Genomic DNA, 11,756 nt, shown 5'->3' on the forward strand with positions numbered 1-11,756 from the left:
GCGAAAAGTGTAAATGCTGTATAAATATGAAATATGGAATACTAAGAGATTGTTTTAATTTTAGTAGAGCGAATAAGAATTCCGTAAGATGCTATCACTACTTAGCAAGCAATAAGGAAATGGTGGAAATTTCATAGACGAGCACAATTCTTTGTGTTGTGTGTACATAATAATCACTTCTTGCGAACTCTTTATAATTACAATTTCTTGTTTATATAATGTGCAACTCGGCGCAGCTACAAATCTCGTCGGAAATACATAACAGAACGAGGACAATTTGTTTTAGTTTTCAACATGAAAGTTAATTAAGAAATTAATGGCAAAAACTCGTAGAATAAAACTATATCATACGTAACGCAAAACATCGGCATTCTGTTTCTGTGAAAAAATAGGAAATTGAAGAAGAGAAATATGTCTGATATAAAACCAGTCCTACTGATAAATCTTTTTGTTACAAGTGAAGTGGGTTTGAATAGCAGAAAGTACCAGATATAAAACAACATTGATAAATACTTTATATCAGGCATTTTCTGTCGTCCCTCGTTGAATCCTCCATCAATATCGGACGATAAATAATTTCTATCTTCACTCTATTTTCATTACGAACGCGTAATTGCCATTTTGTGAGATTAATTTAGATCATACATAGACATAAAAAATGAAGAGAATAACATAAATTTCATTAGTAAAATATCTTCGGGGAAGATAGCCAGCGTACTGTATCGTTTTCATATTAAATTTAATTTCCGGTTATCCTATTTCTATATATACATCACTGTAAGCATTGAGTTGAAATTGCAGTCGGTTCGTTGCGTTCCGGAATATACGTGCTACTCGTATCCTTGCCACAAATTAGCAAGGTTGCAATAAGTCTCCCCATTTTCCCCATTCTATCTCTCTTCCTTTGCCAACCCATTTGCGCGTGATGCTTTAAATCGTGCTGTTTAGTGCTCCAGAATTTTACGGTTCATTTCACAGGTATGCACACAATGTTTTCACAGCTGTATTCCCGTGCAAGATTAACTCATATATTTCGAAAAATTCGAAACTTTTTCCATTTTAACGATGATATAGGCATTATTTTTAACACCATTATTCTCTCCCGATAAAAAAGCATTATTTAGAAGAGCAAAAAATATTTGAAAAATTAGTTTTTTAAATAAAATTATATCAAATATATATGAATAACAACTTACACGATTTCGAATTCTTCATTACTTTCGATTACTTCATTAAAACATGAAGTTTATCCATAAAAAATAATGAGATACGTTTTCATCTCATTAATTCAAAATCGCGAGATATTTCATTTAAAATGATTCGGCTAATGCATATATAAATGTTCTCACTTGCGCTATTGTAAGTCACGGAGACTCTCATTCTCATTTAGCAGACATCACATACTCTCTGTTGTACGCAGCTGAAGGACAGGCCATTGTGTTACAATACGATCATGTGTGCCCACGTCAGTGTCCGGTATAGCACGTTTGCATTGAAGTGTATGTATCGGTTTGCCTTACAAGTTAACTCGAGCCAGCACGTAACATACATGACATCTTACATGAAACGCATGACACCTTTAAACGTCCGCACATACATATTTCTTTTCGCTTGTCATGATCGTACCTCAAAATTTCTACCGTCGTATACAGAGGCTATTTCAAATTGTATAAGTATTCTTTGTATCACCCTTTCTGGAACGTCAAAATTACGCGCGAGACATCCAATATTAATATCGCATTAAGGATATTCATATCTGCGATCGATGCGTCGAACGTTTCCTTAGAGATCCCTGGACATGATTCTGAATATTCCTCAATGTGGGTCAATTACGTAAATGACGCGTGAAAATAAATTTCTGGATATACAAGAGACAACCTTCGTAAAGGGATGACATCTTGGATGAACATACTGACGATTCAATAATGCTGATAGTTCATGGAACGATCATATTAGATCGGTATCGAACCATGCTTTCCTTCAACCGATCATTCAATCGGTCATTACGTTTTCATGACCTTTAATATTCGTAGATCGCGCTTGCATCATTTACTAGAGGGACAGGTATTGTTCGTTTCTTTCACACATTCCATCAACACGCAGTAGAATACAACAAAATGAGAAAAAAGTATAATACGAAAAAGATCAATATATTGTCTTTATAGAAATTTAATATTAATTCTGACCAAAAATACTATTTACTTAGTACTTTTAATATTCAATATCATTGATTAACTTGTCAGTACTAAATTAAATTTCTATAAGGGTGTACACCGATTGATAAAATCATTTTGAACGGACCAAAGATTGTTCCTTCATGCTCTTATAGGTTGTTGTAGACATGATAACGTGCAGCAGCGGATTCCTTTTAAAAAAAAGTACCAATACCGTCTGATATTTTCTTATATTTTCTTGTAGCAGTTAAAAGTACATAAAACTTGAAATTTTGCTTTTGAATTTACTTGTATATCTTCGTACTTTTATAATATATGTAGCCACAATTTATAATTTTAAAGTAATTATGATACTGACTTTCTCTCAGTGGTTACACAACATTTATTTAATGGATCGCATTATGTAAGTGTATATTGTATCGATATACTATGTAATAATAATATATTAAATACCTTATTTAAATCATAATTATTGATTCTCTCATAAATGCAATAATGCAAAAGCTGCGTGAAACATAAAAAATTTGTATGAAATGTGCAACCTTTACTATAAATCTTTTATGATAATGCAATGGCCAGTTGATCATATATAATAATAAAAAATAATGCTCTTTCACAGAAAAACAACGCGACCTTTACGTATATAATATAAACGTACTGCGTGTTCGTATTTTCTACGAGAATTTTCTCCTGAAACAATATATGAACGTTCCACAAGCACGATTTTAATCCTATTTTCTTCTTTTTTTACGCCCTCCGTCCGATATTCGCTGATGACGCGTACATAACGAACGCACGATTTTTCAATAAAATGGACAAATCTTCAATCTATTGGTCAATCATGGAGAATAGGATAAGCCGATGGCGATGCGGAGAGCATGTCGAATTATGACCGGACCGCAAATCTCTATTATTCTGTATTGAGTGACAAGTTGCCTCAGAAATTAATGGATAATAATGTAAATCAAAATCGCGACGTTGACGCACACGTGGAAGAATCGATCATTTCGAGGAACAGTATATCTCTACACGTGCCATCATCCGCTAGGCGCTCTGTCACTGAATAAATGATGCGGTTAAATTAAGAACTCGGATTATGCTCGTTCAATTATTAGGAACGAGTGGAATGTTCGCCGTGAGGAGAATTGTATAAAAGGCAAGGGGATAAAAACCTCGTCGTTCAATAATGATCGTTTTTAAGCATGTAAGTTTCCTATCTCCTTCCCTATCTCCGTCGCGAAGATCACCTTATTAACGTTATCGAAAAGCCATACGTTGAGTAAAGCGGAAACGTGCCACTTACTCTTCCCACCTTCGGGTCTCTGTGCCGGACCACAAATAATTCCGGCCATTAACTGTGCTACCATGTGCTGGCCTTTTGTACACTGGGTAACAACTTTTTATTACCACTTTTAGTGCACTAGCCGTTGTGCTCTTGTAAAGAAACGCGGCAACCTGATTTACGAGAATGCTCGATACTTTCCAGACGTTTCCTCTTAGAGTCTCTAAGAACTGATACGCTCTTTACTCTTGACAATCTTGGCACATCGTGTTCTCGTATAACGTGTGTATCATTTTCTCGCAACAAAATACCTGCGTATACTATTAGTAAGAATAACATATATTTTTATATTACACTAACATATGGTTTCAGATGATGCCAGAATTTATAAATTCCTTATACAAATACAAGATACAGTAATCAAATGGAATATTTTAATTGATATTTCATAATATTTACCTCATATTTAAATTTTGCAGATAAATTTATATAGCATTTTATATGATTTCTGTTATTTCATTTATTATTTAATAAATGAAATATCAGTAATTGAAACATTAAACAAAATGTCAATAATTAAAAACTTTTTTTAATGAAAAGATTATTTAAAGAGTTTAACGAAAAGTTTTTAAATTATACATGTAGATAGTAATTCAAAACGGATTTGATTAAAATTATTAAGAAATTAAGCGTAACTGAGATTATCCAAATTTAAATAAAAACTTTACTGTTAAACTTTTTCAAATAGCATAATGAATGTTACATAAATCATAGTTACGTTTGTAGCATACATTTATTTCGCGTTTACAAACTCATTATAATCTCATCTCTCTCGGAAGAAATTAATTGATTATATCTCAGAGAGCATAAAAGTTCCGAAAGGCCACGAAGTGTTCTCAAAGTACAATTTCATAACGACGACCTACTTCATCCGCTAACTTGACCAGAGAACATGATACAAAATGTCTTAGGCAGATATATATTACAATGCTTAAAGTACCACATCTGGCAAAGCTAATAAAACTAAAAGAGCGGAAACAGAATTCCGGAGCGGAAGACGAAATTATGATAAGAGAGAGATAATCAATAGTAAAGATAACAAGAAGATGAAGAAGACATATATTCTATATTTGCGAATAATTTTTACTCTCCTTTTGCTCTCTTACCTTTTACTCTCATCTTCTTTTATTATACAAAACAGCCTCGTTACGCGATCGTCATAAATAATTTCTTCTCGACTCCGCAATCACCGTCACCGACTTCCCAATGAAGATCTCATCATGGTTGAGCAAAATTGAATACTAACTATTTTAATAAGTAACTATTTTAATAAGTTAATAACTTTTAAAAATTAAATAAAAAATTAAAAAGTTAATAACTTTTAATAAATTGATTTAGTTAATTTCAAATTAATTAATTTTTAACTTATTATATTTTTAAACGTTTATACTTTTTAACCTTAATTTACTAAATAACTTACTAAATAATTTACTAAATAACTTTTTTCTTTTTAAGTTAAAGTTTTTCTTTTCTTTAAATACCTATATATATAATATTTTTTATAAAATCTTAAATATTAGAAAATTAGTTTAAAAAAAATTCAACGTGTAAAGGACGCTGCCCAAAAATGAACATAGGATCTGTATTTAGGGAATGCTATTAATGCTATTGCGTTATGCCATTCTGATTTTATCTCTAATAAGCAATAAAAAAAGAATAAAAAAATTTTTATTTACATCTAATTTTCCAAGAACGTGCAGATATAGCCAGCACGAGGAGGAATACAAGATACTTAGATTTTTAAAAATTACATTTTATTTTTCTTTTATAATATAACTTTCAAAATATGAAAATATCTATGTAACATAATACTAAAAGATCAGATTTTTATTGTGCAAAAAATATCTTTGTTATATTCCATATAATTTACAAATAAAATATTAAATTAATCTGGTGATCTAATTGTAATTGTTTTGTTGTTTAAAGTAAACTGATTTTAATAAAAATTTGAATATTCTGGGTAACCATCATGTAAACTTTTTTCTTAAGATGGAAATGTAAAAAGTAAACATTTTTGTATGTATATGTGTGTATATGTACATAAATACATATACATAAAAATTTTCACGTTTCCGTTTTAAAGAAAAAGTTACATGCTCGCTACCCTGATTTAATAAAAATTATGTTTTGCAAAATTAACTTTTTATTTAACTTAAATTAATTGAAGTTTAACGTGACTTTAATTGAATTAGTTTTTGTCATTCAACTTTTATAAGCCATTAACTTTAACTTAATTTAGTTTAAAAAAAAAACTTATCCAATCCTGTGGTTGAGATTTTAAGATTCGACCGAACGCGATCACGAACGTAATCCCGTAAGCTCCTGTCCTTCGACAAATCAGAGAAGTAAACCGATCGATAAGCGAAACGAATACGTTCGCAACCCGTCGCGTATATCACGTCGCATCGTTCAGGGCTGCCTTGACGATGCAATCATGTCAGTCATCGATCCCGATAATGTGGCAGCATTATCGCAATGCATTGTGCGTTCGTGCCTATTATTCGCGCAAATACGATGAACCGGGACAATGTTCTTTTGCAGCTCCGTGTTTAATCTCACGCCCAAGTTCCGGCGTATTCATCTATATCTATATCGTGATAAATAGCAAACATCACTGGTGTTTATTCAAGAATTGCGATTGAAACGAATCTTTCATAATTTATGTCTTCCCTTCGTTGCAGGCCTGGAAACTCGGGATGCACGGCGGCGATTACGCGTGGATTTTGCCAGGTGAAACCATCGACTCCTTAGGGATAACGGGCAATTGGTGGAAAGTCGGCGGAGAGTGTTCGCCTTCTCAGCTGTCACAGACTCTGGATGGTTTAATCATCGTCAAGAGCCACGCTACGGTTGTAGGAAATGAGACCAGCGTCTCGGGACTGGTATGTTATTTCTGCCCGTTTACATCTTTCTTATTATAACAAGGGGAAAAGTCGGAAGAGATTAGATATTTCTTTTCTTATATCTCAATTTTTGGTTCATTAGTAATATAAAAAAAAAACATTAGTTTTACAAAAATAAAGATTGAAGTATTATTTAAATCATATTTCTTTTAGAAAAGAGTAAATTTTTTTACCAAAAATTTTGATACCATTTGGAAATTGGGTCTTTAAATTATACCATTGGGTTTCTAAATCGCACTTCTAAAATAAACAATTATTTTTACAAAAAAAGATATAAATTTTCTCAAAATCTAATAAATAATATTTATGAATAAGTTTTTAGAGAGACTTAATACAAATATATTTCTTTATATAAACATTAAAATATAATAACAATTATAAAACATTATTCAATTTTAATATGTTATCTTAAATGTAAGTACAATATAAAGAGTATGATTTATCTAATTCTCTGTACTTTTTGACAAATTTAACAACATAATCCAACAATATTATATTTCGTTAATTTGATGCTGTATTCAAAAAGAGTTTAAATATTAATTATAATCCTGTAATCCTGTAAGCTTCAATTATTTGCTTTGTGCTAATTACACCTTAGATCAGGCCTGGCCAATTTTTGTTCCGAAGCCAAAACGCAAAGTCATCCATGCAAAAAAAATTAATAAGGATAAGATTTCGGGGACTGTAAAGTGCTGATACACATCTGAGCGCCGCTTATTAATACTTTGTAATACTTATTAATCTCCGAAATCTTATTTACATTGAATTTTTGCGTCAATGGCTTTGCGTTTTGGCTCAGGAGCTAAAATTGGCATGCCTTAGATAGACCGCACGAAAACTTATATTATAACAAAATTAATTCTGAATATCACTCGTAAATGGACGATTCGAAGATAAAACAAAATTGGCAGTACTAAAGCAATGCTTGCGTCACTTCTGTTACTTAAAAAAAAATAGTTTATTAAGAAATTAATGGAAGTATAATTTAACCATCTGTACGAGTTTCTCCCCTAATAGCTAATAAATAAACTGCATTATATTGGATTGTCAATATTGTCGTAAACTAATTTCAACAATATATTATACGATTTTCCAAGTTTCCAGCTGCTTCCTTTGATTTATATGTATTCTTCGACAAGTTTTGTCCTGAGCAACAATTACATTTACAGCATTTCGCGTTTATGAGGCAATAAATTTAATAAAAGAAAAATAGATAACGATCGTTTTACATCATTACTGTTAACGGCAGTGATAATTGCAGATTTCCGCGTATCATAAAGGCGAAGGCGAAGATGTGAGAAAGCTTAGTCGCAGAGCCGTTGCAATAATAACGCCTAGCTGGTTGTTGCTACAACCCCTAGCGCTTAATAAATGAAGTCCTATGAGCGGAAATTAGAGTATGCAACGAAGAAAGTTGGAGGTCTTGCCCTGCCATAGACGTGCCTTCCATTCTGTTCCATTAAAGGCTCGCGTAATAAAACGTCAAACTGAAAAAAAAAATCGACTAGGTCGTAACGTTTTTTTCGCATCTTTCAGAAGCGAGTAATCAACCTAATGACAACCGACGAGCCACCGCAATCGACATTCGTGTCAAAAGTCATCATCGATTTTGAGCACTCTCGAAAATAACAAATCACAAAAATAGCGTTGCGACGCGCGCCGTATGTGGATTATACACATCGCACTTTTCACATCCGACGTCTTCCCGATGTCTTCCCCGAACATGGTTCCAATATAGATATCTGTCCCGAGTACGTTCTGGGACACGTTTCCTCCCGCGATATCAACATGAATAATTTCATGTTGCATATCGGAATAATTTCTCCACCGAGTGATAAAAAAAAAACGATTTTTTATATGCAGTAATAATTTTTATAATGCTAAATAAGCATATGTGAGGAAGCGTCTTTTTGGATAGACATCACATAATATAATAATATTAAATAAACAATAAAAACCTTTTATCACCAGAAAGTTTACTAGTTATCATGAAAGAACGCTGCACGTTTTTTTAAAATGTAATTTAATAGGTGCAAAACACGTTTCTAAAAACAAACAGATGAAAAAACATGTGTAATACAAGTGCTTTGAAACAATATATCGAGAAAAACTTGCTATCTTCATTATATCAAAATCATATGTCAATAATTATCAATATCTGTGTGTAGAAAAGATGTAACAAGATGTTCTTGATCTTATTGGAAAGCTAAAACTATATCACTTTTAATGAATATAAGATCATCTATCTCCGACAAAAGTATTAAAAAGTTTAAAAAATGATATCCACTGTCTCAACATTTATTACAATATTAATTATATTAAACGCAATTTTGCGAAAAATACAAAAATTATCATTAGAAATACACGATCGATATATTATAGTCCTCCATTATTTGAATCATTTAATCCATTCACGTGTTTATTCCGTGTCCTCAATCTAGAAATAGGTAAACTACATGGGTAAACTACATTTAAATTGGTGAAAAGTTCAAAGTGCAATGCAAAATGTATATTTGAGTCCGTAATCTAATTAAAAGTATCATTAATAATAATATATAAATTGTGTGTTCAATATAATGTTCTAATATATTCAACGTTAGTTAGTAATGTATAAAAGAATTATAAGTTTAACATTCTTTCAAGAATGAATTGTTCTAATTTTTCAGCCTACGAGTTAAAAGGAGATATGCGTTCCGAAAATTAAACCGCTGGAAAAAAATCTCGAGTATGCGGAACATAAAGGGAAAGATTCGACATACTATTTTCTCTTTCATACACAGTGCGTAATTCTCTAACTTCTGAAAATTATGAATGTAAAATTATGAATGTAAGAACACATCACGTGACATTTCAACGGATATTACGGAAATAGTAATTCGACTGGTTTCTAATAAGTTTTCTAGTAAGTTTAATGCGGTATATAGAAAAGCTTAAGAGTGCTTACTGTGTGCTAATCTATAATAAAATATGATTCATAATCGTTAATCAGATTTGCTGTGGCAAGTTCGATGAATAAGAGTTTTCGCTATCCTTGTTACTTGCTACGCAAATTTATTCCGATAAATATCGTACTGCGACATTCTCACTAATCCGGCTTACGATGCGCTTCGTCGCTTCAAATAAAGATAACATTATTAAAAATTAAAATTTTTTCGTTTTTCCTCTTTGTGTAAATATCCTGCAGATATCGATGTTATTGAAATTTTAAATTAACAACCGACAACATATTTTTTTCTTTACGTTTGCAACACGCTTTTTATCGAATGGAATACACGCGTTGTTGACGTAAACGACAAATTAAATTAACGCTCGCTCGTCAGTCGATTCAAACGTTCCGTCTCTTCTACTTTTTCTTTTTTAATTATACGACTGCGCGAAATGTTTTGCGAGCCGTCCGACAACGCTTTATGCATCGATTCCATTCATTTTGCAGACCAGCAAGAAATTTACTTCGGAGCTGAATAATACAGGCGTCGTACACTCGAAATTCGCGAGTCAAACCTATGATGCCGTATGGGCCATGGCACTCGCCCTCGCAAAAACTGAAGTCCTTCTAAATCGACGAAACGAGAGTATGGCGCAGTACGCTCACACGAGGAAGGACCTCACCAAGCTTTTATTGAAGCAGCTTAAGGATCTGCGCTTTATCGGAGTTTCGGTGAGTACAGCCAAAGAATAAATAAAAGATGGAAAGAGAGGCCGTTTATTACGTATGTTTGAACGTCCACGAAACTTGAAGAACGTTGCAGGAAAGGTGAACAAAATTGCCTCACATAAGTCCCGTATATACGAGACATTCTATGTTCTTTTATTTGTAGGTCCTCTTTTATTAACTCAGTGCTAAATTTCTCATAAGAGAAATATCAAGCGATTTTTAAAGTTTCATAATAATAATCGAAGATGAAGAACTTTTAACGAATGTTAAGCTGAAGAACACGGGCTAAATTTAAAATCAAGATTAGTTATAGATCGTGACTATTTTAGCTTTCTATTTCTTTAAAAGCGATGAATTTTTAGAAAAGATCCTTTAACTGACATGAATATCAATATAACGATGTTAATTTATTTATAACTGACTTACAATGAATACGTAATTCGATTTACTTTTCAATAATAAACGTAATTGTCTTTTATATTTTATGACACCCCGTCATTTTAATTGTATTTTCATACATTCATATTTATTGTCATTGTGTTTATAGGGTCCGGTTTCCTTCGACGATGCAGATCGCGTTGGCATCACAGCGTTTTATCAGATGCATGGTAAGCTTTATATGTGTTTTTAAAAAAAGATAAACGACTTTGTTGAAATACTTAAAAATTAAACTATAAAATACAGATCAGAAAATAATTTTGTTGGTCATCAAAATAATTACGTCAGAATCTCAAGTATGATAAGCAATGCTGCATAAAGTTTTGACATTCTAGTAACCAGCTTGAATATCCTATATATAATTATTTTGGTGATCCAACAAAGTTATCTTTAAAATTGTTCTTTCTGAGTAGAGTTCTCGAATTTAATAAATCAATCGACGCGAATTAAGGGATCAGGAAATTATCGGTTAGCAAGTTTTGATACGATAAACCATTTGTTGACGCGAATCGAAACTTCAATGATGACCCGTAGTACATTTCGCTGTACTTTCTGAACTTTACGCTTCATCCGCTCTGCCCGAATGTCAATAACGGCGTTAAACGTACAATGAGCAGCAAGAGCTTACACCAGGGTACATGATGAAACGATACAATTAGCACAGACAATGGCGTGATTCTAACGATGCGGCATATCGCGTATTCTATGCCGAGGACAACTGATGCATGGACGCGCGTATAATCCAATTTATGAGTTTTCTATTATGAACTGCGCATCTAGCATTCCGTTAATGCGTTTTGTTTACGAGCATTTCCACGCTGTGCTTTAAGTCTATCTCGGTCTATCACTATTGCGAATTCGTATGTGCATGCGTCACATAGTACATGTCCTTTCGAACAGAAAACGTAATCTTCTTTTCAAAAATCGTTTTATATACGCTATGTGATCGCTACGTATCTTGAAACAAGATTATTCGTCTCTTGCTTTGATATAGAGATACCAATTTCTCTGTTATCGATATTGCACATATTGCTCCAATTTTTACAAGTGATATGATCCGCTAAGTATCTATGCATTTAAATGAACGCCAATGACAATTACATGTATTAAGCTGTGTATATTGCACAATTGATATTGGGAATTAATCGCGTTATTATTACGTACGTAATTTAAGTAAATAATATTAATAAAACAGAGTGCAACAAATATTATTGATTGATTTATGAAGTATATATATATATATA

General features: G+C 32.3%; 1 protein-coding gene across 1 annotated transcript in view; it reads left to right on the forward strand.

Annotated features, from left to right (window-relative positions):
* LOC108693844 overlaps positions 1-11,756 on the forward strand; it is a 78,946-nt gene that overhangs the window by 42,377 nt on the left and 24,813 nt on the right. The window contains exons 6-8 of the mRNA XM_018202996.1: positions 6,198-6,398; positions 9,853-10,077; positions 10,622-10,682. Of these exons, the coding sequence (XP_018058485.1) occupies positions 6,198-6,398; positions 9,853-10,077; positions 10,622-10,682 (487 nt within the window). The remainder of the gene's footprint in view (positions 1-6,197; positions 6,399-9,852; positions 10,078-10,621; positions 10,683-11,756) is intronic.

This window comes from Atta colombica, unplaced genomic scaffold, assembly GCF_001594045.1.
Source record: "Atta colombica isolate Treedump-2 unplaced genomic scaffold, Acol1.0 scaffold110, whole genome shotgun sequence".
Taxonomy (NCBI): Eukaryota; Metazoa; Arthropoda; class Insecta; order Hymenoptera; family Formicidae; genus Atta; species Atta colombica.